The sequence below is a fragment of the Dermochelys coriacea genome, chromosome 25, assembly GCF_009764565.3.
Source record: "Dermochelys coriacea isolate rDerCor1 chromosome 25, rDerCor1.pri.v4, whole genome shotgun sequence".
Classification (NCBI taxonomy): Eukaryota; Metazoa; Chordata; order Testudines; family Dermochelyidae; genus Dermochelys; species Dermochelys coriacea.
Genome location: NC_050092.1, coordinates 7960746 through 7987530, shown reverse-complemented (window position 1 = coordinate 7987530; position 26785 = coordinate 7960746). Strand labels below are relative to the sequence as shown.

Here is a 26785-nt window from a genome sequence, read left to right as displayed (position 1 = left end):
AAGGGCCGGGGAGGACCCGCTGGCTGAGCAGAGCCCTTGGCATCTCTCTCGCTCTGTCTGTGGCCCAGAGGCTTCTCCCAGCCCTAGGGTGACCAGATAGCAAGTATGAAAAATCAGGACAGAGTGTGGGGAGTAATAGGCACCTAGATAAGAAAAATCCCCAAATATCGGAACTGTCCCTATTAAATCGGGACACTGGTCACCCACCCCTGCTCCATCAGGAATGGCAGCTGCCGAGCCCTCAGTGCGGGGGTCTCTCCACCACATCCCCCTGAGCCGTGTATCACCTCTGCCCTGACACCGCCTGCTCTGAGGGGGCTGGGCCAGGCCCATCATGTCGGCGCTGGGCCCATTTCTCCCCACCCACCCCCACATCAGATCATGGCCCCTCTGCCCTACTAATGGGGTGCCCGGTTAGGCCAGTGGCTGAGGAGAGTGGGCCAGGGCCTGGGAGTGGGGCAAGGCTAAAAGAGGGAGCAGGAGGCCATCTTCCCCACTAGGCCCCCAGCCCCAATCCAGCCTAGCTTGGCCGTTCCCCATGGAGGGCTACTTGGAGAGCTGGGGGGACCAGCCCAGATCAGAAGAGCCAGCGCCACCCTGGGCACTAACTGGCGCTTGTGGGCAGAGGCCCAGGGCTGAGTGGGCCAAGGAGCCGCAAGTCCCCCCCACCCCAGGGCAGGAAGGAGACAGGTGCCAAAGGAGCTGAGGAGGGGGAGAGCTGCTCCCCTCCTGTCCTGGGGGTGGCCATGTCCCAGGAGGTGGCATTGAAGCTGCAGGTGCTAATTTAGCTGGCGCTTGGTCAGTTAAGCGAGGCCAGGAAACTCTCCCAGCTACCGGACCCAGGCCCGAGGGAGGAGACTCAGCTCCCAGCAGGGGAGCCGCCCTTGGGGGAAATGAGCCTGGGAGGCCCCCTCGGGCTGACCCCCTGCTCTCCAGGAAGAGCTGTGTCCATTGGATCAAGGGGGCGGGGTGACCCACCAATGGGGTCTGGGGAGGGGAAACTCCCCCCCTCCAAACTGAGCCCAGCTCCTCAGGGCACCTAGGGGAGTTAGGTGCAAATGGGGCTTTCACTCCTGAATCATGAGGTGCTTTGGCAAGTCACCTGCTCTCTCCAGGCTCAGATCTCAGAGGCAGCCCCTTGCCCATGGGTGGGCAGGAGACCCTCTAGCCCTGGGACCAGCTCTGCTCTCGCCCCGTCGTCCCCTGGTGAGTAATGCATGGAGCCCTGGGGCCCCGGTGGGACCCCTGCCCAGCCAGGCAGAGACAGACGGACGGGCGGGGACCGAGTCTGGACTACGGCGTTTAATGGAAACCTATTTGCCACAGCAGCACAGAGCACACATGGCGCGACAGACCCGCACACACACGCCGGGGGAATGGGATGGAGGGGGAGGGGGCCCACCTGGCTCAGGGGGTTGAGGCGGTTGTGGGGGGAGCTGGCTCAGGTAAGACGACACCGGGGGTAGGACACCGGAGGGCAGTTACATGAACCTACTGTCTCTACATGTTATTGTGCTCAGAGCCTTCCTGGGGGTGGCAGGTGTGTCCCTCCCAGGGCAGGATGGTGGGGACTGTCCAGGATGGGACATGCTAGAAAACCCCCTCCCCCACACTGGCAGCTCTCAGGGCTGCACAAAGGAAGGGGAACCCTGGGCTCAAACAGGCCTGGAGGCGAGGGAAGTAACTTGGGAGTGTCTCTCAGAGCAGGATGGGCTGGGGGGCTCTGGGACACAGCCCCCCCAGAGCAGGGCAGAGGAGATTTTCAGGGGGCAGGGCCCAGCAGGACCTTGGGGCCAGCAGCATCTCAGAGGAGGAGAGACCAAGCTGGGGGCGGAGGGGAAAGGGAAGAGAAAAGGACAGCTGGACAATCTCCGGGACAAACAGTCCCGAAGCAGGAGCTCCCAGATGTGACTAGAAGGGATGACCCTGGACTAACCCCTTCCCTGTGTGGGGACCTCCCAGGACAAAGGCCACCCCCCGAGAGCAGGACGCAGGGGTTGGGACAGCAGGAGGGCGCTGGATGCAGCATTACAGCCAGAGCGACTTGCTCTTGCTGCTTCGGAGCTTGAGTCCCCTGTGCTGAAACGGCAGGTCACGCAAAGTGCAGCCCCATTCGCCCCTGGGGGCTGGGCTGGGGCTTCCCCAGCTGCAGGCTCCGGACCAGCCCTTCCTCCTTCAGCCCCATCCTTGAGCCAGTGCCTCTGGGGGCGGGCAGGGCGGGAGCAGCCCCTGTCCTGCGTGGTCAGCAAGCATCCAGCGCCCCCCCGCGTCAGAGGGTCTGCACAGCAACAGGGTACAGCAGTGAGAGTTGCTCGGCCCCTTTGACGGGCAGCTCCCGCGCCGTGTAGTAGTGGATGACCTCGGGGATGCTCTCGAAGGGGGCGCTGTTCTGGCCCAGCACATACTTGCTCTCCCTGGTCCTGGTGAACTTCATGTGCATGAAGCCCTGGCTGCTCCTGGGGATGGAGGCAAAGGGGAAAGATCATTAGCAACAGGCATCCCCTCGCATTGGAGCCACAGGAGTAACCCCATTGGCCCTGAGCTCTTGTCTTTGCTGCGGCCAGCCACTAGAGGGAGATATGGTCATGCTAAGCAGAGCTGCTCAGCTGTGTGTCGTAGGGCCTATACTGTTAGCTGTTGCTGGGGATTCTCCCTTATGTGAAACAGCAACAGCTGGTGGTTTTTGGAGCAGGAGGCTCTGAGTTCTAGCCCATCTGCTGCCAAGTAGCCACAGTACTCAGCAGTCACTGGGGGCCATGTGATCTGCCATGATAGCATCCTCCTCATTGCACAGTGGTGGAATCTGAGGCCCCGGAGAAGCGGAAGCCACTCGCTCACTGTCCCAGCAAACCAGCTCCAGCTACAGAACCCAGAAGTGACACCTGGCCGCTTTGTCTGGGGATCGGAGCAGGGTCCTGCAATATCTCCAGGCCGGCGGATCCCAGGGCAGGAATGTTGCTGGCTATGGAATCCCTGAGCACCTTGGCAGGTTGCGTGATCCAAGACAGCCAGGAGAGGGGCTGCTCTGCTCTCCGGAGCCAGGCTAGGGGCTACCTCGGAGACACCGTGCAGAGATAGAGCCAACCCCAGCCCCCATCCCTTTGCAGGGATAAATATTTCAAATCGCGCGGCGGGGGGAGCGGGGCCCGGGGATCAGAGCATGCTGCTGCGATTAACCCGATGAAATATTCATGCCGGCTGCTCCCCAGGCTGTGTGGCTTATTCTGTGCACAGACAGCCGACAAAGCGCCTGCCGGCCCGGCCCTTTGATGTGATTGCCGACCGCTAATAAGAAGCAGATGTTCCAGGCAGAGAGTTCACGGGGAGCTACTTGTTGGGGGGATTGTGCCGTGAGCCGGGGGAAGGGCCTGGAGGATCCTGGGGAGAGGAGAACGGGCCTCTTGCTCCTCCCCCATCCAAGGCTCTCCAAGCCCTTGACAGCCAGGAATGACTTAAAAACTTACCCACCCCAGGAGGGAAGCTTAAGGGCCTAAGCTTACAAGATGTTGATTCCCAGGCCCCTGCTCTGACCACTGGGCCCCACTCCCCTCCTGAAGCTGGGAACAGGAGCCTCTTCCCAGGACAAGGGAGCCCAGCCCTCCCCTATGCTAACCCAGCAGATCACACATTCACCTAGGAGCTGGGAACAAGAGTCTGGACTCTCATCCTCCCGCACAAACCCACTCGACCATCGTTAAGCAGTCATGGGATAACAGGGAAAGTCTTCTCATGGATCAGTAACTGGTTTAAAGGCAGGAGACAAAGGATAGGAATAAATGGTCAGTTTCAGAATGGAGAGAGGTAAATGGTGGTGTCCCCCAGGGGTCTGTCCTGGGCCCTGTGCTGTTCAACATATTCATCAACGATCTGGAAAAAGGGGTAAACAGGGAGGTGGCAAAATTTGCAGATGATACAAAATTACTCAGGGTAGTTAAGACCAAAGCAGACTGCAAAGAGTTACAAAGGGATCTCACAAAACTGGGTGACTGGGCAACAAAATGGCAGATGAAATTCAATGGGGATAAATGCAAAGTCATGCACATGGCAAAATATAATCCCAGCTACACATACAAAATGATGGGGTCTAAATTAGCCGTTACCCATCAAGAAAACGATCTTGGAGTCACTGTGGATAGTTCTCTGAAAATATCCACTCAACATGCAGGTGCAGCCAAAAAAGCGATCAGAATATTTGGACCATTAGGAAAGAGATAGGTAATAAGACAGAATATATCATAATGCCAATAATAATAATATGAATTCATGGTACATCCACACCTTGAATACTGCGTGCAGATCTGGTCGTCCCATCTCAAAAAAGGTCTATTGGAATTGGAAAAGGTTCAGAGATGGGCAACAGAAATGATGACGGGGATGGAACAGCTTCTGTAGGAGTAGACTGGGACTGTTCAATTTGGAAAAGAGACAACTAATGGGGACAGGATAGAGCAGCGGTTCTCAACCCCCAGCCCCTAGCTACCCCCTGCCTATACCCTGAGCTACCCCCTGCCCATACACATCCCCTAGCTACCCCCGCCTGCACCCTGAGCTACCCCCCTGCCTGCACCCAGCTCCTAGCTACCCCCTGCCTATACCCTGAGCAGCCCCCTGCCCATATACATCCCCTAGCTACCCCCGCCTGCACTCTGAGCTACCCCCCTGCCTGCACCCTGAGTGGTTTTCGAACTTTTTAACTGAGTTCCCCCTTTGAGTTATATTTTTTGGTTGCGTCCCCCCATTAGGGTGCAGCAAGTGTGAAAAATTGGGACAAGGGGCAGGGAGTAATAGATGCCTATATAAGACAAAGCCCCAAATATTGAGACTGTCCCTATAAAATCGGGACATCTGGTCACCCCACCCCCCACAGCCCAGACAGGCTTGGTGGCCTCTTGAGTGAGTCAGGGGGTGGAGGTGGCGCTCCCTCCCTGGACCCCGCTGTGTGGAACTGGCTCCAGCTCCACTAGCCCTGGCCCCCGCAAATAGAAGTAAAACTATGCCTATGCCCAAGGGTCCCCCCCCGGCCTGGAGCCCCGAGTCTGTCCCCTCTCCCACCACGCTCCCTGGGCCCTGGCGTTTTTACAGCATGCTGAGGGGGCTTGAGCAAGAAAAAGGTTGAGAACCCCAGTGACAGAGGTCTGTAAGATGATGAATGGTGTGGAGAAAATGAATAGATGTGAATAAGTGTTAGAGGTGTGAATTAGTGTTAGAGGTGTGAATAAGTGTGTTATTTGCTCCTTCACATAAAATACAAGAACCAGGGGTCACCCAATGAAATTAAAAGGCAGCAGGTTTAAAACAAACAAAAGCCTCCAGGAGAAGGTAGCGTCCATAGGGCACCACCAGGGCTGGCTCTACTGGGCCGGAGAGCAGAGACGTCCCACTGTTCGGTGGGATCTGGCACTCGGGGCAGTGACTGACGACACCATGTTTCCACCCCTCAATGCCCTCGTGATGTCACCAACATCAACCCCCTTGGCTCCAGGAGTCGAGATGCCACAGCACAAGGCACCACGTGTCCCGGGAGCTCTGGCTCCCCAGTGCCAGGGAGTGGGGCAGGAATGTAGTGAGCACAGCGCCCGCCCCCACCCGCCCCCTGCAGCCTGCAATGCATCCGACGCCTGGAAGAAGTGAAGTGTATTGATGCCACTGCTCAGCCGCTCTCCTCTGATACCGTCGAGCCACGTCAGTTTCTGCAGCCCGCGCCTCCGTCTCCTCCCAGGCCTGCAGGGCGAGACGCAACCAGCTTCTCCCCTCCACCCCCCCACCCCTGCACCCCAACCCTTGGAGGTGACAGCAGGTCACAGGCAATGGCACACCGGCTCCCTGCACTACACAGGGATTCAGAGAGATGCTTTCTCTCCCACGCACGTACCATGGGCATGAGCCCTCGCTCCGACCTGCAGAGAGAGGTGTCATGGGAGCCCTGGGAAGTGAGAGAGAGAGAGAGGGAGAGAAAGGGGGAGTCTAGTGGTTAGAGCAGGGGAGTGGGAATCAGGACTCCTGGGTTTTATGCTTGGACCCTGTAGCGTGGTCTAGCCTGGGACTTTCAAAGGAGTTTATGGGAGTTAGCTACCAACTTGCACTTAACCCTCCTGGGAGTCAGACCTCCTGGGTTCTAAACTCAAGTCTGCCAATATCTCACCACTGGGGACCAGACCTTCCCCGCTCCGTGCCTCGGTTTCCCCATCTGTGCAACAGGGCTAACAGCTCCCCCTGGTGGGGGCACCAGTTTAATTAATGACCGCCCCCACCTGGGAAGCTCCAGGTGGCTGGGTCATAGAGCTGCAGGGCGTGAGTACCCCTGCTGCAGACAATCCCCCGACACAGCAGCTCTCCGCAGAGGCTGGGAAAGAGAGCGAGCGGGCGTCTCACCTGAGTGACAGGGAGTAGTCGTGGTGGCTGGTTTCACTGTTCCGTACCAGGTAGCTGCCTTCCTTGCACAGAGTCAGCAGGGTCTCGGCGTCTGCTCTGCTGATGGAGCCATGGTACCACCTGGGGTGGGGGGAGAGGGAGAGGGTCACACAGCGACAGACACAGAGCTCCCAATGCTCACGATTTCACCATCAGCCTTGCGATACCTGCTGCTTTTAGGAACATAGAACACAGGGCTAGACTGGAGCTCCTGGGTCTTTGGGCCAGTCCCCTGCTACCCAGGTAACACCATTGTGTCATCTCGGCCATAAACCTAGCAAGCTCTATCTTCAAACTAGCTAGGTTGGTTTCCTCCACTCCTATTGGGAGGCTGCTCCAGAACCTCCCTCCTCACACATCTTCTTTTAGTTGCCTGCATTTTCTCAAATCCCCAATACAGGAGAATCTCAGCTTTTCTTTAAAAGATTAAGTGGACTTCTCACTCTCCTAGTTGCAGAGAAAATCCTGAAAACCCAAGAGCACCCTGAAAGCTCAGAACCAGGAAGGTAAATTGAAAGAACCTCCTCTCCGCAATGCTTTTAATCCCAGGATTGTTCAAGGCCATCTCTTGGTTTTTGGGGGCATGACTCAGGAATTTTGAATGCTTGGGGTTGGCCGCGCTTCAGGCAAGGTCTGTGTTATCATGGCAAGAGCACAACCCCGTGTCCCCATCCCACCCCTCAAGCTTCTTCTCCATCCCCCGGGACCTCATGTTGTCTTTTACACCAGTGGAGAGTGGGAGCAACACGCTACCAGAACCTTTGCCCTGGTGTGAGTGACCACCCAAGACATAGGGTGACTGAAGGCAGGGCCTGTTGCTGCAATCAGCTGGGCTGCAGGAGACGCAAGCCAGGCCTGTCCACATGGGGCACTCTGGAATGACTTAAATGCCTACCCCCTGTGGGCCCTGGCCGTGTGTTCAGGTGTGGTAGCAGCAGTGTCTTCTGGGCACGGATCCCAAAATGCCCAGCGGTGCTCCGAACTGTGGTGCATTGTGGGGCGATTGCAAACCATCCTCTGGGAGGAGAGAGGTCAAACTCCCAGATTTCCTCCAGGGTCCTGAGGTCTGTAACAGTTTCTGTGGCATGTGATGGTGCTAGTGGCTCAAAGCTCCCAAGCTCAGCGCTGTGTTCTGACCAATGACCCGTACACATGCCTTGCCCCAGTGCATCTTGGGACGAATATATTATTGGCTCAGAGCTCTGGCCACAGCTGCACCCAGCATGGCTGGCTTGGGGGCATGGTACAGCCTCAGTTCCCGCCCTGTGTGGCCTGCCATCAGGGCATCCGGAGCAGGCAGGGAACCATGGATCTAAAGGACACTGGTGCCCATCCAGCTGCCCGGCTTGCCCACCCCTGGGACTTACACCTGCTCTCCAGTGGCAGCAAGGGGTCCACGCGTTCGGCCATGGGGGGACTGCGCTCCGGGCTCTGCAATCGGCCGTGCTTGGGGCCTGCCGTCAGGTGCTTTGGCGGCTGACGGCGCTCTTTGTTCAGAGAGGAGGGACGCTCCCAGTCGGGGTTCTCGAACTGCACTGCTTGGGTGGGGGGAAAATGCATTACACGGGGAGGGAGAGGTGGCAGGCTGCTCCTGGTTGGGCCACAGTCTCCCCAACCCCGGCTCAGCGGAGCACAGAGTCCCCCTTGCTGGTTCCACCCTCCGCTGCCAGGGAGCCATAGTCTTATCAACCCAGCAGCAGCGTTGGGCCCCACTGACATCAGTAGCCGGGCCCCACACCTGGGTACCTGGAGGACACTGCGCCCATCTCTAGCCAGTATCATTGGTCCAGGGTCAAAGGAGGGTGAACTCCTGCCCCAAAAATGCCACCCCTGCCCTGTACCCAGACTGGTGGGCAGAAGCTCAGTCAAGCCCGAAGCCCGACCCTTCCTCGGATTCCTCTTAGCTTCAGCCCGCGTACCCAGGGGCCCGTCTGCCCACGCGTCCAACGAGATGGGGGACGCCGAGTGTCTGGAACCCAAGCTAACAATGTCAGACACTGGAGCTCTGGATCCAAACTCTGCCCTCAGCCCCACTCTCTGTGCCAGATCCCTCCCACCTGAGCCTCGGGGGAACCCTGCACCCCATTTCCCAGTTACATTACTTTGCTCCTTTGGCTCATTGGGCCAGACTCAGAGGCCATTGAAGCCAATGGGAAGACTGCAGAGGCTGCAGGTTCGGGCCTGTGGCTTCTTTGCAGCAGGGGTCTTTCACCCCATGGAGCCGGTCTGGGACTGGACTGGAGCCCCTGGACTGATGGGCCCTTAAGGTCCCATTAGTAATGCCACATCCTTTCCCTCCGGTGCCATCTCCCACTGCTGTGCCAGGGCAGGGCAGGAGGCCGGGGCACCAGGTCCCTGCCGCTTCCTCCCTTTTCTGGCACCATCAGGGCCGCTTCCCATGACTGGCTCTTGTTAATCAATTACATCCCGATGGCACCTTTCACCCTAGAGGATCCCAAAGCACCATGGAGCTGCAACTCCAGTGACACGCAACCCACCTGGGGCATCAGCTGGACACACAGCCCCACGGGAGCCAGGAGACTGTAGCCAAAGGACTCTAGGGTGAACCCCCTGAGCCTACTGGAAAGTGCTCTGGGGGGTTTAACGCTCAGGCAGAGCAGTGTGGATTTCAGGGCTCATGATCTTGCTGGAAAGGGCCCCCCACAGGAAATGCCTGGAGCTGAAGCCACCTGCCTGGGCAGAATGAGCTTCCTGGGGATTTCACACCTGAGGCTTAGCCCCAGAGCCATGCCCTCCCCAGGCTCCAGCAGAGCCCTGTGTCTCTGGCACTGCCCCGCTCCCCTCCCCACAGAGACTGGCCCTTCCCGGGGGCTCTGTCGACTCAGGGGAACAGGGCGGGACATACCTGCGAAGGCCCGGGAGATGTGGTCTTTCTTCCACTCCCAGGGCTGATCGTACTCGTCCGCCGGCCGCTCATCGTCTTGGGGCAGGCGGCTCTCGCGGGCTGGGCTGCCCTCGGGACCTCGCTCCTGCTCTTCATAGGGGGTGTCGTAAAGCTGCAGGCCCTGCAGGCACCTCTTCCCCCGCCGGCCCTCCCAGTCGCCTTTCCCCTGGAAATCTGAGAGTCCAGCGAAAGGGGATTAGTTGGGCAGGGCCAAGGCTGGGCCGAGGAGCCTGTGTATAGACATGTGCCAGGGCATGGAGGGCAGACAGCAGGAGGCCATGTGCAGGCGAGGGGGTGGGGAGGGTGGCAGTAGATGCTCATATACTTGGAGGGACTGGGTGCCACGCAGCGGGTGCCCACATGCATGGGGGGGTACACTGGGTGCCTGGTGCCTATGTGCATGGGGGGACATTGGGTGCCAGGTGCCCACATGTGTGGGGGGTACATTGGGTGCCAGGATCCCATATGCATGGGGGGGAGATTGGGTGCCAGGTGCCCATGTGCATGGGGGGCACATTGGGTGCCCTCCTACTCACCCAAGGGGCTAGCTAGCCAGGCAGGGGAGTTGATAACAGCCTTGTCCTGCCCCTTGGGCACAGGTGCCTCAGTGAGAGTGAGAAGCAGCGTCACAGAGCCCTGCCCCAGTCCCCCTGAGCAGTCGCAGCTAGGAGCTGCTCCATGCAGCACAGAGTCCTGCCCCACCCCCGTAGACTGCTCCTGCCCTGGTGTCTCTCACCTGCCACCACCCGCTGGGCGTCGTAGGGCTCCATGTAGCCGTTGTTCTCCGGCACCAGCTCCTCGGTGTCCCCTGGCTGCTCCTGGCGGGCATCGAAGGGGTCAGAGTACTCGTTGTCAGCATTGCCCTGCGGGCAAGGAGGGGTGACACTCAGCGCAGAAAAGGCAGGATTGGGCCCAGTGGCACCCAAACATCCCAGTTGCAGGAGCAGCCTGGGGAATCAGCCCAGGGCACTGATCAGCCCTGCCAGCAGGAGTCCCTCTCCCCCAGCACCCAGATCGGTGGGAATTAAAATAAGTGACAAAGGGACTTCACTGCATCCACACGGATGAGGAAAGGTTAAAACTGGGCATGTTTAGTCCTGAGCAAAGAAGCCTGAGGGGGGATCTGAGAACAGCCTTCAAGTATGCTCAGGGGGTGTTATAAAGACTATGGTGACCAATTGTTCTCCGGGACCACTGAAGGCAGGACAAGAAGCAATGGGCTTAATCTGCAGCCAGGGAGAGTTAGGTTAGATATTAGGGAAAACTTTCTAACTCTCCGGGGAGTTAAGCTCTGGACCAGGCTCCCAAGGGAGGTTGTGGAATCCCCATCATTTGGGGTTTTAAAGAACAGGTTGGACAAACCCCTGTCAGGGATGGTCTAGGGTTATTTGGTCCTGCCTGAGTGCAGGCGGTTGGACTAGGTGACCTCACGAGATCACTTCCAGCCCTACAAATCTACAATTTCTCTATGGACATGGGAGTTAAACTAGGAATCCAGTCAGAGCCAGGTAGCAGAGTGAGATGGAGAAGAGGCATTAAGATCCAGATCCTCCCACTGGGAGTTAGGCTCCTAAATACCACTGAGGATCTGGCCTAAGCTTTGTCACAGCCGATCCCACGTCTCTGAAGGTAGAGAGGCAGTAAGCGGCCTCAAGTCTGAGCCTGATGTACTGCTGCAGAGACGGGGAGTGCTATGCCCTGGGTGGAGAGGTAATGGAAAGCAATGAAATCAGCGGGACTGTGTGGCTTTGTGGCTTTGGAGCCTTTCACTTCTGGGGTTTTGGTCTGAATCCAGGCTGGGGCAGGGAGGCCTGAGAGAAGTTGCCATCCGGTGGCTGCTCAGTGCAGGGCGTTATTTGGTCTCAGGGCCATCTCAAAGCTGGCAGAATGCATTTAGCACTGCCTTGGCTGCCAGTCTCAGCAGGATGGAGACTGCTCTCCCCGCTCCTCTAGGTCAGAGGGTAGAGGCACGTAGGCTGGACAGAGAGTGTTTGTGTGTGCGTACGCCTGCGTGTCTTGTTCTGTGACAGCCCAGAGTGTACCCACTCTGTGGATAAAGAAAACATTGGCCCACAGCACTGTCAATCCACCTCATTTCTCAGCACTCAATTCACAGACACAAAAGGGGAGAAGTAGGGTAATTGCTTCAAGGAGCGGCTGAGAGGCAATTTCCATGTGCCTGTCTCATTTGCCTGCAGCTCTCAAAACATTTCCTCCGCGGGCTGTTTGAGCGTGTCTAACACGCTGTCGGGGGCAGCGAGCGGCAAGCAGGGGGACAAGGCCTGACAGCCAGGGATCGGAGATAGGGGAGCCGTCCGACTGGCACGGGGACATCTGCCCCTTTGCAGGGCGCGGGCAGAGGATCGGAGATGGGGGAGCTCTCCAGCCGGCAGGGGGACACCAGCATTCGCGTGGTGCAAGCAGAAGCTGATGCTCACCAGGGAAGACAGAGTAAATGGCAGCTGGGCTGGAACTGGCACCTGCAGCTACTGTGAGGAAAGGGCACTAGCCCAACCGATCACAGCCCCTCACGCTGGGATCCTCATGCCAGTAGCATGAGGCCCGGGCGGGATCTGGGTGGGAAAACAGACAGAGGTGCTGATGACCTGTACTCATTACCAATCCCAGGGAGCTCTCTGCCAGGGGCAGAGCCCCTGTGTCCTGCTCAAATTCCAGATGGGGAAATGACTGTTTGGCTTCTTTCTCACTTCCTGACCTGAACTATTGCGCAGTGTTGCTGTGTGCTCTTAAAGCTGCCATGTTCCAGCCCAGAGATGGCTGCATTTCAGGGCTGGGTGAGTGAGCCCTATGCAGAGGCATTGTTAAACAGCTGTCACCGGTCACCTGAGAGGTGGCTGCATTTCAGCAGTGGATGAGTCATCCCTGTGCAGTGTTGCTGTGCACTGTTAAAACAGTTGCCGCATTCCACCCCAGACATGGCTGCATTTCAGTGCTGGGTGAGTGTTCCCTGCGTATGTAACATGCTTTGGGATGAAAGGCACTGTATGAATGTAAGGTGTGTGTATGCAACAACTTCAAGCATAGAGTTAAGGAAAAATAACTCCCCTAGTGAGAAGTATGGCCAGCAAAGGCCAGCATCCAGCAGGGACTGTCTCTGAACGCAAGGTGATCGGTAGCAGAGAGGAACATGTGACCCAGTTCAAAAGGGAAACCAAAACACCCCCAAAGACACTACAAACAAGGTCAAGGTATAGTTTAGGGAGAAGGAGAAATGTGCTTGATATCATCACGGTAATAACACAGGGCCTGACTTCCCCTTTCATATACTCTGGCGTAAACCAGCAGTAATCAGATTCACTCCAGAGTAAAAAGAAAAGGAGGACTTGTGGCACCTTAGAGACTAACAAATTTATTTGAGCATAAGCTTTCGTGAGCTACATCGTGAGCATCCAATGAAGTGAGCTGTAGCTCACGAAAGCTTATGCTCAAATAAATTTGTTAGTCTCTAAGGTGCCACAAGTCCTCCTTTTCTTTTTGCGAATACAGACTAACACGGCTGCTACTCTGACTCCAGAGTAAATTCTGGTGTAAATGAGAGGAGGACCAGGCTCTTTGAGAGGGGGCATGGTCTAGTGATCAAAGCCCAGGGCATTCTGACTCCTGGCTCCTCTTTCTAGCTCAGGCACTGATCGTGGGCAAGTCTCAGGGTAGGTCTACATTGCAGGTGGGGAGTGTGATCACAGCAGGCATGGGCATGCCAGCGCTAGCTTGGATCTAGCTAGGTCAGACACCAACAGCAAAGAAACCCTGGCAGCGTGAGCTTCGGGGGGGGGCTGTATATGCCCCCCAGCCAGGACCTAGGTATGCACTGGGGGGGATGAGCCTGTGCTGAAGTGTATACTGCCACAGCTTCACTGCTGTTAGTACCTGAGCTCGCTAGATCAAAGGCTCAGGTATGTTCATGCGTTTGTGATCACACTCCCCACCTGCAGTGTAGACCTACCATGGGATGTCCACACAGTCACACATGCAGTCACACATCTCAAGCCGCAGCGTCTCCATCAGCGCAGTGGGGGTGCCAATACGTACCCGCTTTAGGGGGTGTCAGGCTTACTGAGGCACTATCACGTAAACATCATATTATTCCAGTGCTGCCTAGCGATCCCAGCCAAGATCAGGGCCCCCCTTGCCCTGGGCACTGCATATTAATATAGCGAGAGACACTCCCTGCCCAGAAACGCTTATGATCTAAAGAGAGAGGATGGACGGGGTACCAGAGGGGAAGGGATTTGCCCGAAGTCACGTAACAGGGCAGCGGCAGAGCCAGGACCAGACTCCAGGTGTGCTAGCTCACTGCTCTCATCACTAGACCACGCTGCTGCTGAGTTTGGCAGTGCTAGTCTTACGGCAGAGTAGCGACCTCTCTAAAAGAAACGGGGGCTTTCTTCCTCCAGGTAACCCACTAAAGGAGTCCTAAGCCCCCCTCCTCCCCCACCAGCCTTAGGCTGCACGATTACCCAGGATGGTTAGAATCTCAAGCAGTCAAGGTCAGATCTAGGTTATTTCTGCCTGTAGAGTTGCTCACCTTCCTAATGGCTTGTGACATAACCTGCAGCTGCCATCAAGCCCAAGTCCTCCTGCAGAACAGCCACGTTACAGGGTCACAGGGATGATTCGGGTGTGGGTTAGGTGAGCTGGCAGTCTGTGGTTGACAGCCTGAATCCATAAACTGGGTACAACGTCCTCCCAGCTCACCCCTCCACCTGATCTCGCACAGAAATCCTTGGGCCTCTCGCATGGGGTGGCTGGAGTTTGGCACCCGAAACACCGTCGCTCCCGGTATTAAATGTCACCCACTTATTGTCACCAATGAATTAACCATCAAAGGCAGAGGCTGAAGATAGGAATTATGGCTGATGCTTTAATTATGACGAGGAGGCAGAGCGGAGGAGTGGGAAGACGGGGGTTCTAATCCCAGCTCTGCCACTGTCGTGCTGTCACGTCCCCTCTCCCTGGGCCTCACTTCCCGCTGGGGGGACAGCAACACTGACCTCTCCCACAGTGGGGCTCATTAGCGATTGCTGCGCATGGTGGGATGGGGCTACGGTGACACGTGCTGCCACTGCCAAACACAGGCCGTGGGAAGGTAGAGGGTGCATGTAGAGAGAGCTGTGAAAAATCCCTCTGGGCCAGCAGCACTTCTGCCTACCACACATCACTGCTAATAAGGCTGAGAGCAGGGGTGCTAAGAAGAGACAAGAACCTGCGATCCCAGCAGCAGTCGCATGGAGCTGAGCCTGCCAACGGCTTCACGCTTTGGTCTGGATTTCACACACTCCTCCATGAGCTCACTGATATGCTGACGATCCCCTCGCCTGCTGCACTGGCCCCGTGTTACAGCCACTGCAGACCCATCCCCACCATCTGTGACCCCGACAGAAGGGTCAGCACTGATCTCTCCTTTGGCAGCACTCCCAGCCTGTTGAGTCCTGCCTCCCCACCCCTCTGTGCCACCCGCTAGCAATCCCCCCTCTGTACCCTATGTCTACCCAGCAATCATGAGACATATGCAAGCTGGTTTTGTCCACACTCGCTCGCTAAATATAGACTCCTGGATACAAGCTTGCCCGGGTCCTTAGGAATGTGCTCGACCAGCTAACCTGGGCTTCTGCCCCTGCTGCCGTGGCTTCACTGCTATGCTCACTGGGATACACGACACTTCCTATCGTTGCACCTCCTGACTGCAGGGTAGACGTACCCATGGCGTCCCCCATCTCCCTCCTGGAACATTAGAGCCCACAGTTCAATGGATAATGGAAAGGATGCGTCCAGAGTCCAGTGGACAGGGCAGAGGGGTCCCCACATCAGGGCCCACGGGCACGATCTGAATGGGCAGGCACTGGCACAGCTACCCCTAAGCAGCAGCAGAATAATACGCCCATGGAGCCACAGCTCCAAAGAGGACCACTGAGTGCCGCAGGCTGCAACCCCTGTTGAGCCAGGCCTGGTACAGACTTAGCCCATTGCTGTTCCTGCACCACTGACACGCCCAGAACGGGTGATTGCTGGACAGCCCCAGGCATACCCTGAGCGATGCTCCAAAGCGCCCCCCCGCCCCCGGTGCAGCTCAGCATGCTCTCTGCATGGGCAGCTCCGGAGGACTAGCATGGATGGATCTTGGCTGGAGAGATGAGGCTCAGTGACTGTCAGAGGAACAATCAGAAAATGCCACTGGGAAAGTGTTACATAGCATTGATAATGACCGGTATTCCAGGAGGACCGAGACGCCCCAGATGAGACCAGGCCTCATGGCACTAGGCACTGTACCTACGCGCAGTGAGACCTGAAGAGCTTACAATCTAACCGGACAAGACAAACACAGGCTGCGGCAAAGAACGCATGTTACAGATGGAAAGCCCCATGTTACGGATGGAAAACCATGGCCTGAAAGAGGGGAAGGGACTTGCACAAGGTCCCACTGGGCGTTGGTGGCAGAGCTGGGAATCAACCCTAGGTCTTCTGGGCCTCAGTCCTCCACTCCAGAGCTATGAAATCAGTAAGCCAGCTCTTTCCCTGATGCTGTCAGGAAGGATCATTTATTGCACGTTTCTTGCCAGAAGGTGAAACAAACCGAAAAGCGTGGCCGCTGCTTGAAATCTTTCATTGCCCATGGGGCCCCAGGCTGCAGTCCTCTCTCCCCCTCCCTTTCTCCAATTCATGGGTATATCTCACAATACCCAGCAAGCTTTCCCCTTGGGTGTAATTGCACACACCGCCAAAATGCAGCCACCTCTGGGGTGCAACCAGCAGCCGTTTCATCGTAATAGCTCACCCCAAAGCACTGTAGGGTGGGAAGCGAACAATGCTGCATCTAACTGAAACATCAGAGTGAATTCATGGAAGCCCCACATCCTCACCTGAGTGGGCCTCTGGCCAGGCTGCTGGGCTGAACGCACCAGCTCTTACAGAAATCATTCAGGATCAGCTGGACATCGCCCACTGCACAGTGCACCCTACCACCGCCAGAACAGCACTGACTCACAGCAAAGAGCACCAATTATAGAATCCCCCTGCATGCAGCACCTTGGAAATCCCCATACAAGCAGCAACCTGACCCAGCCATGCTTAGCATGAGAGATGTGATGTGACACAGGCCGAGAGGGCGAGGTCTGAGTGTGATCAGACCCTTGAAGGACACCGGCTCAGTACATCCCCTTGCTCCCAGCACCTACCTGCTCTTGCCTGCCTTTGAGTTCCTCAGCTGCTGTCTCCAACAGAGCTTTGCTCCTGTTCAGGTCGGTGGACTCCACTTTGATAAGCCTGTGTTTTGGGGAGGTGTATTTCCCTTCCGCACAGCCACCAGCAGCTGCCATATTTGGGGAGCCTGAGCCCCCGGGATCTGGCTCCAGTTTATTGTCGCTGTCTTCATAGGGATCCTCAAAGTCCAGGCTCTTCTGCGCTCTGTAAGCCTTTAAGATCTCACTCTCTGTGTAGTCGGGCTTGGGGGGCTGTGGAGGAGACCTCCTGCTGCCAAAACTCAAGTAATCTTTCAGCCACTTGGCCATTTGTTCCAGCCTGACAACAAAACCCCGACCTCTCTGGGCAGAACAAGTGAGTTTGGAAGAATTCTCAAGCTGCCATCAGATAAGCCTTAGCGGCTCCCCATGATTTATAATCCAAATTGGGTGTCATTCATCTTCCTTTCAGGAGACCCTGAGCATCGAGAGGTCTCCAATGTTTAAGTCTCAGACTGATGTCTTATCCCAGAGCGAGCTGCTCCAGGAGTTGGAAAAAAAATTTCCTCTCTCTCTTTAATAGAAGAGGGTTTCAAAGGTGTTTAACGCAAAACGAAAAGCAACACACTCCTGTCTGGAGATCCTATAGACCTTATGAAATAAAATACTTACATCAAACCAGATCTCTGTTGGGGGTTGGATCACGGAAGGTTTTCACATTCTATTACCAGTTCAAATGCAATGAACAACTGAGGGGAGAAAAAAAGTCTTTTTTTTTTTTTAAATTCATCTCCCCTGCACTAAGCTTCAAAAAATAGACACACACAGCCAAAAACCTGCCTCGAATGAAAGCTCCAGAGTGTCTTTCCAAGAGATCGGTTTTAATCCCTAAAACGGATTTGCGATTCTGAGCATTTACAAAGCATTAGCGCTTTTAAAGGAGAAAGAAAGAGAGAGAAAAGAAATTTACCAGTTCATTATGGAATGATCAGATCTAAGCAACAATAGAGCATCCCGCAAAGACAATTTTCTATGGTCTGGAAAGAAACATTTAAAAAAAAAAAAACAACCCTAGACAATGAACACCTCACCCGTTCACACACTAGCCAGAAACATTAATGTTCATTTTAAAACTGCCTTTACAAAGTTCCTCTTAAATACATAAATATATAACCAGCGGTTCTCATAAGTCTTTGTCTATCCAGTTAGAATCCTTTAAGAGATCCAGGGAACGGAATCGCATCCCAGCTACAGTTTCTTGTCAGATACAAAGCTGTGTATATATTTATTTCCCATCGCCACCAGAAACTTCCTTGGTTTACAGTTAAGGTTGCTGAAGCGTCAAACCCTCACACACACAATTCCTGGAAAAACAAGACAATCTCCAGTACACACTGGCACACATCCATCATTCGGTTTTAATTTCTGTGGGGGGAAAGACAGTGATTTATTCCAAAGCCCAAATAAGCAGGGATCTTACCAAAAACAAAAAAAAATCAAACCTCCTCCCTCTTAAGAGACATTCAGAAAAACAGGACTGGAAAACTTTAGCAAAAGTCTAGCTTGGAAGAGTCCAGTTATAGCTTTCTTCTCCTTTGTTAGATTTTGAGAGGGTTGTTATGATGCTTTCCCTGAGAGCTCGTCTCCTTTACAGGATCCAGAAAAGTAACTGCAAACACAACACAGCCCGAACAACCGCAACAGTGATCTCCAGACACCACCAGTAGCTTTTTGCAAGGCAATCGCACAAAGATAAGGGGGCTGGGGTGGGAAGAGACTTTTCAGCCTTTTGCATCCATCAGTTCTTTCCTGTTTTCAGGGACCTGTGGGCTACTTTTGGGAGGAAGGATGGCAGGAGCTGCAGCTTCAGGAAGCCGGTCATAGTTTTGATGCGGTTGTTGGGGATGATTTGGGGAAAGGCGGGAGATAAAAAAAAAAATCGGTGGCTGGAAGGTCTGGAAGCCTCTTTGCAATCGTTGCTCCTGATGCGTCAAAGGGTTTTTCGCCTCCTCCTCCTGGCCCTAAGGTTTTTGCAGGCACAGCTCCCTCTAGTTTGCAAAGGTTACAGAGACCTTCAGCGAGAAGCAAGGCAGCAGCTGGAGGGACAGATACCTAGCACCCCCCTTTTCCGGCTCCCAAAGAAGTGTCATTCCCCTGCAACAGGAAAAGGGAGAAAGAAGAGAAAATGCCCTTTCTCCAGATCCCTGCTCTTTATGGAGCATCTCCTAGGGAAGCATCAATAGATTCAATCCCCCCCAGAGGACAGAGCCTAGTGAAACTGACCAGGGGAAAGGGAGGGAGGGATAAAAGAAGCTGAAATTGAGCAGGCAAAAAGAAAGTTGCATGTATGCATGGAGGGGAGGTTTAAATCTCTTCCTTTTTTAGCCTTCTCCATCCCATCTTCCCTGGTTGTCCCTGGCTAGACATGCCGGCTGCTCCTTGGCACCCAGCCCAACCTGAGGTGTGAAATTGCAAACTGGCTCTCCTTGCTAGAGAGAAGGTGGCTGTAAATAAAGAACAGGGAGATCCGGGAGAGAGGGAAAGTGGAGGGAGGGGGGAATTAAAGGCGAGGGCAGCTGGAGGTGGAGAGAGAGAGAAATTGAGCCGATAGGAATTAAGGAAAAACAAACACAACAATGACGCTGGATGTATGGATTAGAACAAGATGCGATCAGGTCTGTTAAAGTGGCAGCTGGTTGCTCCCTGGTGGGTTGGAAGGGGACAAGCATCTGCAGCTTTGACAGGCCAGGGTTATTTTGGGTGGGGAGAAGAAATACTGTGCAAGCCAAATTTCACCTGGGGGGGCACCTTAAATTTTCTTACACTAGTTGCAGCAGCAGGGGGAAATCAAGGCTCGAGCATTGGCTCAGCTGGGGAGCCAGGAGCGCTGGGTTCTAATCCTACCTCTGCCACTGACCTACTGCGTGTTCTTGGGTAAATTGTTTCCCCTTCTGCTGGCTATTTAAACTGTGAGGTCTCTTGAGCAGGGACTGTCTCTGTACAACCCTGAGTACAATGAGGCCATGATCTCAGGGCAGACCTACACTGCAATGGAAGGTGTGCCATGCAGGCATACCCAAATTAGCTTTAATCTAGTTAGCAAGGCTACGAATAGCAGTGAAGACATGGTGGCACGGGTGTCAGCCCGGGCTAGCAATGCAAACATGTACATAGCCCAGAGCACGGCGGGGGGTTTATACGGCTGATGCTGAAGAAGTGCATGCCACCACATCCGCACTGTTATTTGCCACCACGCCAGCTAGATGAAAACTAATGTGGGTTCGTCTACCCAAGCTCAATCCTCTCCCCCCAATTTCAGTTCAGTTGGAGTGTAGAGATACCCTCAGCTGGGACTTCTGGGTGCTACTGTAATAAAAATACATTCACAAGAACTTATATAGCTTTAAAAATATTCTTGAGGCTGCATGGATGTGTGTGTGTCTGAATGCTGCAAGCCCTGGAAAACTGGGCTCACAGGTGTGGTGTATGGAAAACTATTAACATTGTAAAGCTATCAATTTAAATGCTCAGGGGTTTCCTGGTCCTGCAGGCAGGAGCCTCTGTAGGGAAGCATGAACACAGCAGTCAGTTTGCAGCCAGGGAGCCTAGAATAACAAGGTGGGGTGAGTCGTACCTCTGGGAGCAGCCTGCTTTGTCTCTCTCTGCTTTTATCATTCTGAATTCTATGAAATGAAGCAGTGCTACGTTGCAACCTTCCAGCAAGACTATTTTATGTTTTCATCTCACTTCTCTATTTTTATGTTACAAAACATAACAACAGGGAAGAGAAACAGGCTCTTACTTCGAGCTGATTAGAAAACATTGACAAAAGTTGGATGAGTGGACATTTGAAACACCCCCTCATTTCTCAGTTTCTCATTGCTCCTAAACAAGGCTCAGGCCTGCATGTTCTTCCATGTGGGACTGATACCAGTGGGTTTCAACAGACATAGATCTACTTGCAGGAGGGGGGGGGCCTTACCTGGTGTCCTTTGAGGTTAAGAGGGCAAGCGCATGAGGGCTCTGAAGAGCTACTAGCACTCAATTTGCTGCATGGCAGCTAGGCATGGTTCCTGCAGTAATGGTCCTGAAGTACCTGCTCAAGGCAAGGTGGCTCTGTATGGAAACAAGAGTCCATCTACTCGGAGCAGGAGCAGGGCCCTACCTCTAGATCCTCAAAGTTATTTAGGTGCCTAACTCCTAGTGGTTGTTAGTGCTCTGTGGTTGTGTTGTTTCTTTATGATGGATAAAGACCTAACACTATACATTCAAATCTTGTATATTGTTTTTCATAGAGGTCTCTCTGGACAACTGGAAAACTAGTAGGATTACACCACCACATAGCAACCAAGGAAGTGAAACTTGAGCCACCATGGGAGGGTTTTTTAGTCAGACTGTTCAAAGCTCTGGGCTTGCTTGTTTTTGTTCACCTTGATTTAACTCAAAGGTCTGACAAACACTCAGAAGAAAAGCTGTCTTTAAAGATTCCTCCCCACTTCAGTTAAGGGCTGAGACCCCTCCCTTCCCAGTTCTCTTGTCTTTCAAGGAGACATCCAGCAGAAAAACAGGGAAGACCAGATTTAATCTTTCTGATTTTTCTAAGATTAAAAAACCCCTCACTTTTTCTTTTTTGGAGAAGGAAATGAAATCTTTCAAGTCTTCTTTGTTCACCATCAAGCAGCCAAAAAGGGCACGGTTTCATTGTTTTCCCTTTAAAGCAGAGACCCATCCTTTCAACCTCAGCCCTGAACTCTACCGCTGATTCCCTTTGAATGTTCTGCCTTTGGTACATTGTAGTCCTGACCTCAATGTAGCTTTTTGTACTTAGTATTCATAAAACCGGTACCGTTCTTTGCCACCTCCTGGGACCCTAATCTATTCCTCTGTTTCAGAACAAAGAACCCCTCCTCCGCCCCTGCTCCCCAATCAGCAGTTGAGAAGTAGCCTAAATGTATTTCTAGGGGGAATAACGTAAGAGCCAGCTAATTGTCCTGTTTAATGTGCTCGGCTGAAAAATATTCTGTCTAGCAGAACAGTTGTTGACAGATCTTATCAAATATAAATACCAGAGCCCTATATAAATATCCAGCATCTGAAGTATTAACGTTGGAAGAGGCTGCTAATTATAATTCTTTTGCCAGAAATGTTAATTGTTCTAGTAACAGAAGAATCAAGAGGAAAATCTGATTTAGACTTGTTCCTTTGTTTCCTTTAAATGCAGGGGGTTAACAATTCTTCTGTCTCATTCCCCCAAGCGCGCGCACACACCCAAAATAATCTGGGTGTGTTAAATCCATGCTGAAATAAATCCATGGTTGCCGTTTTTAAATGAGAGTTAATTAGTGAAATACTGCTCATTAATTAGGGCTGGGTGCCTTGAATTGGGAATACAGGGCCTGATCCCACATCTGGGCAAGTCAGTAGACAGACAGCCATTGAGTTCAGGGAGCTTTGGATCAGGCCCATAGGCCAGCTAACCACTGCAAACCCTCCTATAGTACAGGCAAGTTAAGCTGCTATTGGCACAGCTGGGGCTCACCCCTGCTTGGCACCAGGATATGCCAGAAGCTTCAGCAGGGGCTAGCCCTGTGAGTAACTACCCAGGGTTCCAGGGGGGCTTGTAAAGCCTGCATTGAAGTAAGTGCTGTCCTGGCTTCACTGCTCCAATACCTGAGCTAGCTTGGGTACATCAACACAAGCTGAAATCACACTCCATGACTACAGTGCAGACCTACCCAAAAGCAGCTGGGATGCTGAGGCACTGGGCTTTGAAACTTCGAATCTGGCAATAATAGGACCAGCGCCTGGAAATCCAGTTACACACGCCACCTACGCTGGACCTCTTAAGCAGGGCCCAAGTGGTAAAAAATCAGCTGGTGTCTCAGCCCACATCTGCTTTGGTATCCTTCGCGAAGAAAGAGATGTGAACTCCCTGAGGGATGAACTGATTGAGTCTGGCACATGCTGCCCCTTGGCTGGGACACCGGGCAAAGAGTCTGGCCTGGAACTGACTGCTCCATAACGGTGAATTCTCCCCCAGCCTTTATTACCTGAAACACCCCAATAGAACCCCATCACTGCCGTGGGGAGGAAAATGGAAACAGTGGAATAGGATCCCCAAGGATATAGTGGATGCCGCATCGATTGAGTCATTCTAAACCGGACAAAGCGCTGGAGATCACACTCAAGGGAACAACCCGGCTGCAGCAAGGGATGGATCAGATGCAGCCTAACGAGGATCTTTCATCTTTCTCGGATTGCTAGAATGCTGTGAAAATGCCCTCCCCCTTTGTGGGAGAAAAGTGGGACAATTCCCCCATCTGCCCCCCAAACAGACCCAACTGTCCCCCTGCAAACCGCGCCCTCCCCCGAAAAGCATCATTGGTACTCACAATTCCTATTTGCTTCCCCCAGCGCCGCTGGAGGACAGCAAGAGAGGAGATCAACTGCTGCTCTGGGTAATGAAAGGAGATGAAGAAGCAAACAGCTCTGACACCTCCAATTTATTACCCCAGGTCCAGCCATTTTTAACAGAGAGTAATGTGATTGTGCTGGCAAAATCAAAAGCCTCCATACGGGTTTATTACACGGCGCACTAAGCCAGCAGGAGCTGCTAACCTGGTGGAGGCTGAGCGGGACTGAGAAGGTAATAGGATAGAGCAAGGTTCATTACCGCTGTGCCTGGGGGAAGAGTGCCTCGGGGGTGGGGGGGGGGGGTAAAGAGAGATGCCACCACCATGTACACAGGATCAGCTCAGCCAGAGACTCTTCGTGAGCAATTGGCGGAGACGGAGAATGCAGTGGGAATGCTGGCTCTGCTGCACACCCACCTCCCATAAGCAATGAATGGCAGTTCTGCAGGCGGAGAAGCTGGCTGGGAGGGGAGAGGGGGGAGTTGTGACCCTGCTTTTCAGAGCCAAGCAGCGAGAATATTCCGAGCTGCTCATTTGCATGTCATGCATGTGGACAGTAACCACTGGGGCCTGGCTTGTATCTCTATAAAGCTATCCCTAGGCAGGGCAAGCACCATATTTCACTGCATAGATCTGAAGGCCAGAAGAGACTATCATGAGCGTGTAGGGTGAGTCCCTGCCTAACATGCAGGCACCAAGAGCCGTGGGCCAAAGACCTTCAGGAACCCGGTTAAAGGGCCACCCCCCACATTACCAGCCAGAACCCTGAGACGACAGGAGCTGTGCCGATCCTGCATTGGCCAAGGGCTGAACTAAATCCTTTAACTGCCCCTTGCCCTGCCATTGTGTAAATCCAGTCTGCCCAGAACCACCCCCCACTCCAATGACCGTGTGACGGGGAGGCATCAGGTGACCAACCTTACGGCTCGGCAGGATCAAGCCCTAAATTGCAGTGCAGAATACAGGGGTGTGAATTGAGGGGTGCTCGAGTGTCCTGCGCACGCTCTAAGCACCCCGCATAGACCCTGCTGGCGCTAATTAACAGGTACCTCGCTCACGTTGACACAGGACTGTTTCAAACAGCGTTATGTTAACGGGCAGTAGGTACCTGTTAGTTCGCGCCAGCAGGGGCAGTTCGAGCACTCTACACTTCATACCCCTGTAGCTCGCCCTGCAGCATGGTGCAGAAGAGCCCAAAGGTCCAGATCCTCAAAGATATTTAAGGCTCCAACCTTCCATTGATTTCAGTCCCTCTGAGGATGGCCATAAATAACTTGCACTGGGTCTCCCATTTGTTACAAAAAACACTTGTTACAGTCGCCTAATGCTGCTTCTCTGACATTTCCAGTCTCTTAACAGGTTGCCTTTCCCTAGCTCCTTCCATCCAACGTTCGCAACCTGCTCTATGAACACGCATTAATCAAGTGTCACAATCACTCTTCCTGGCAGGTCAGAGTAGCCTTTAACAGACAGGGAAACTGAGGCAGAAGGAGTGCAAGCGGCTTGCCTATGGCCAGTGGCAGAGCCAGGGATCGAACCCACTGCTCCCAGGACCGTACCTTACCACAAACCATACTCCTGGCCATCTTTGTCACTGTCTCCCTCTTGTCAAATGGATGGGAGACTCTTCCAACAGTACTACGCAGCTGGGAGACCCAGAGAAATGCAAGCCTGACGAAAGCCAGCTCCGATAAGGTTTGACAAGCGCTGCCTGAAGAGGATGATTACGATCAAGGAGGACAGATGGTGAAGAATGGAACGATTGGGGAGGCAATGAGGCAGAGATGGATCATACCCCGCACCAGGCGGTGGAATGGAAAGCCCCTAGGAGCATGTGATGAGATGGGGGCAGGGCGGGGGGGGGGGGGGTTGTAAGTGGCCATGGCAGAGTGGATGACCCCATGGAGCAAGGAGTGGTGAAGGCATGTGGGAAAGATTCACCGAAGGCACAGTTCCGTAGCAGACAGGAAGGCTCATTGGAGGGGAGGGCGCCGAGGTGCCCCATTGAAAACAGGGCTAGCAGACTCTTCTGTTTACCTGGAATGAAGTGAAGTCTCTCAACTCCAGGCAGCCACATGGAGCATCCAGGCTACACTAGAAGCTGAAGAAATAAGGACCCATCTCTCTCTAGTGCACAGGAGCAAGATGGATGGGCATGCGGAGAAAGCATCGCCGTGGGACTCTGCAGAACTGGGTTCAAGCCCCACCTTTGCTGCAGACTGCCTGGGTGACCTCAGGAAGAAAGTTGTGTGAGCCTTGAGCTATCTGCCCACCTGTGAAAGAAGCAATAGCAGCATTCTCCCCCACTCTCTGGGGCAGGGACAGCCCTGCTGTAGGCGTACACACAGCACTAGGCAAAATGGGACCCTGATCTCACTTGGAGCCTCTAGGTGCTATTGTGATACAAATAAAGGTGAGTTGCAGGGGCTAGCAGTGGGATTTGGGGCAGGGGGAGGAGCCTGGCACACGGGAAACGAGAAGTTACCCCAATCTTTTTAAAGTGTCACCCGGCAGCTGTTGCCATGTGCGCTCAATGCCACGGCCCAGTTCTAACCGGCCGCCGAAAGGGAGCCCGATCATAGAAATGCTGGTAACGTGATGACAAAAGCAAGCCGTCCCTGCCAAAGGCCAGGGTGCTCCTCCAGCAGCGGCAATGCGGTACGTGCCTCTTGCAAGGGAGAGCACGGAGTCCTCCCCGTTGTCATCACAAAGGAAAAGAGACAGAGGCCCAAGAGAAATGGGATTCCAATGAGACAGAGTAATTCCATTGATCGCCGTGGGTAAACCAGAGCCGCAGGGCTGCTACACGCATGGTGCCAGCAGGTCTGGCGGACACAGCCTGGTGCTGCTATGCCAGCAAGGCTCCCCCAGGGGCATTTGCTCACCCTTTTTAGATTAATCTAATTACGAGAGTTCTGAAGCCCATTAATGTCTCTCAGTGGAGTCAGCGTCTCCTGGCTGCTGGCTCCTTTCTGGGGCCTGGCGGGGTGCATCCCCAACCGCAGATGCAGGCAGCGCGGCAGGAGCAGCCTGGCCATTGCCTTTCCCAAGGCACGCTCTGTTTTTAAGGAGGCCAGCCCCCTTCCCCTGCCAGGCCCCACTCCCAGAAAGGCAGCCAGGGAGAACCAGACCAAGCAGCAGCACTATACAGCACAGCGCTGGATTCCTCTCCCTGCAGCTGTTGGTTTAACCTTTGTAAGCCCGGCAAGAGTTCAGAGCACTGCACAGCTCGCCCTTCCTTAAGCCTGCCAGTGATCAGATTAGGCTCTGCTGTGACCGTCCCCCTGAGCAGGGCTTCCAGCCTTTGCAAGGGCAGTAGTCTCTGGCTCGGCCCACCCCTAAATCAAAGCCTCTGGCAGGCGCTCACACTTGCATCCTCCTAACGCTCTTTGGAGGAGTCGCTGGTTCTAGTAAAGCTACAGCTGAGCAGCTTCACCCCCCCCTCCCCTCCACAGGGACAGAGGGGGACACTCAAGGCTGCATTTGCCCCTTGTGGTCACTCTCTGCTGCCTGCTCCTGAGCATTGGGGTAAAAAGCTGATGGAGCCGGGACTGCCCTGATGGGTGTGGGGGTCCAGGCCATAGTTAGGAATGATGTGAGAAAAAGAGGTTATTGCCGGAGTATCAGCCAGTTGTTTGACCTTATCTTGTCTGACTCACCCAGTTAGAAGGCCACAGGGAGACAGAAACCCTCCACTAACCCTCAAAGCAAGAATCACAGCATGTCACAGAAACTGGAGAACCCAGGGAAAGTACATTACACAGAGCTAGGGAAGGACTTGGGGGGGGAGACAGAGAGACCATAGGGAGATTTGGGGAATTTTTTCTGACTCTGCTGAGACCTTAAGGGGCTTCAGGACT

At 54.1% G+C, this 26785-nt stretch overlaps 1 protein-coding gene across 1 annotated transcript; it reads right to left on the bottom strand.

Annotated features, from left to right (window-relative positions):
* Nucleotides 1-1033: 1033 nt before the first annotated feature.
* SHD (Src homology 2 domain containing transforming protein D) lies at nucleotides 1034-24961 on the bottom strand. Its single transcript, XM_038384163.2, has 6 exons — nucleotides 16510-24961; nucleotides 10053-10179; nucleotides 9278-9490; nucleotides 7781-7946; nucleotides 6373-6492; nucleotides 1034-2456 (listed from the first exon to the last, which is right to left on the bottom strand). Exons 1-6 carry the CDS (start codon nucleotides 16840-16842, stop codon nucleotides 2270-2272), a joined length of 1146 nt encoding a protein of 381 aa, XP_038240091.1. The 5' UTR covers nucleotides 16843-24961; the 3' UTR covers nucleotides 1034-2269.
* Nucleotides 24962-26785: the final 1824 nt, after the last annotated feature.

Bases quoted from the DNA above. Each gene is read 5' to 3' on its own strand.
- SHD (XM_038384163.2), bottom strand. From the start codon at position 16,842: ATGGCCAAGTGGCTGAAAGATTACTTGAGTTTTGGCAGCAGGAGGTCT. The intron at 9,491-10,052 runs GTGAGAGACACC...CTGGACTCTCAG, and splicing joins CGCCCAGCGGGTGGTGGCAG to ATTTCCAGGGGAAAGGCGAC. The intron at 2,457-6,372 runs GTGAGACGCCCG...CTCCATCCCCAG, and splicing joins GACTACTCCCTGTCACTCAG to GAGCAGCCAGGGCTTCATGC.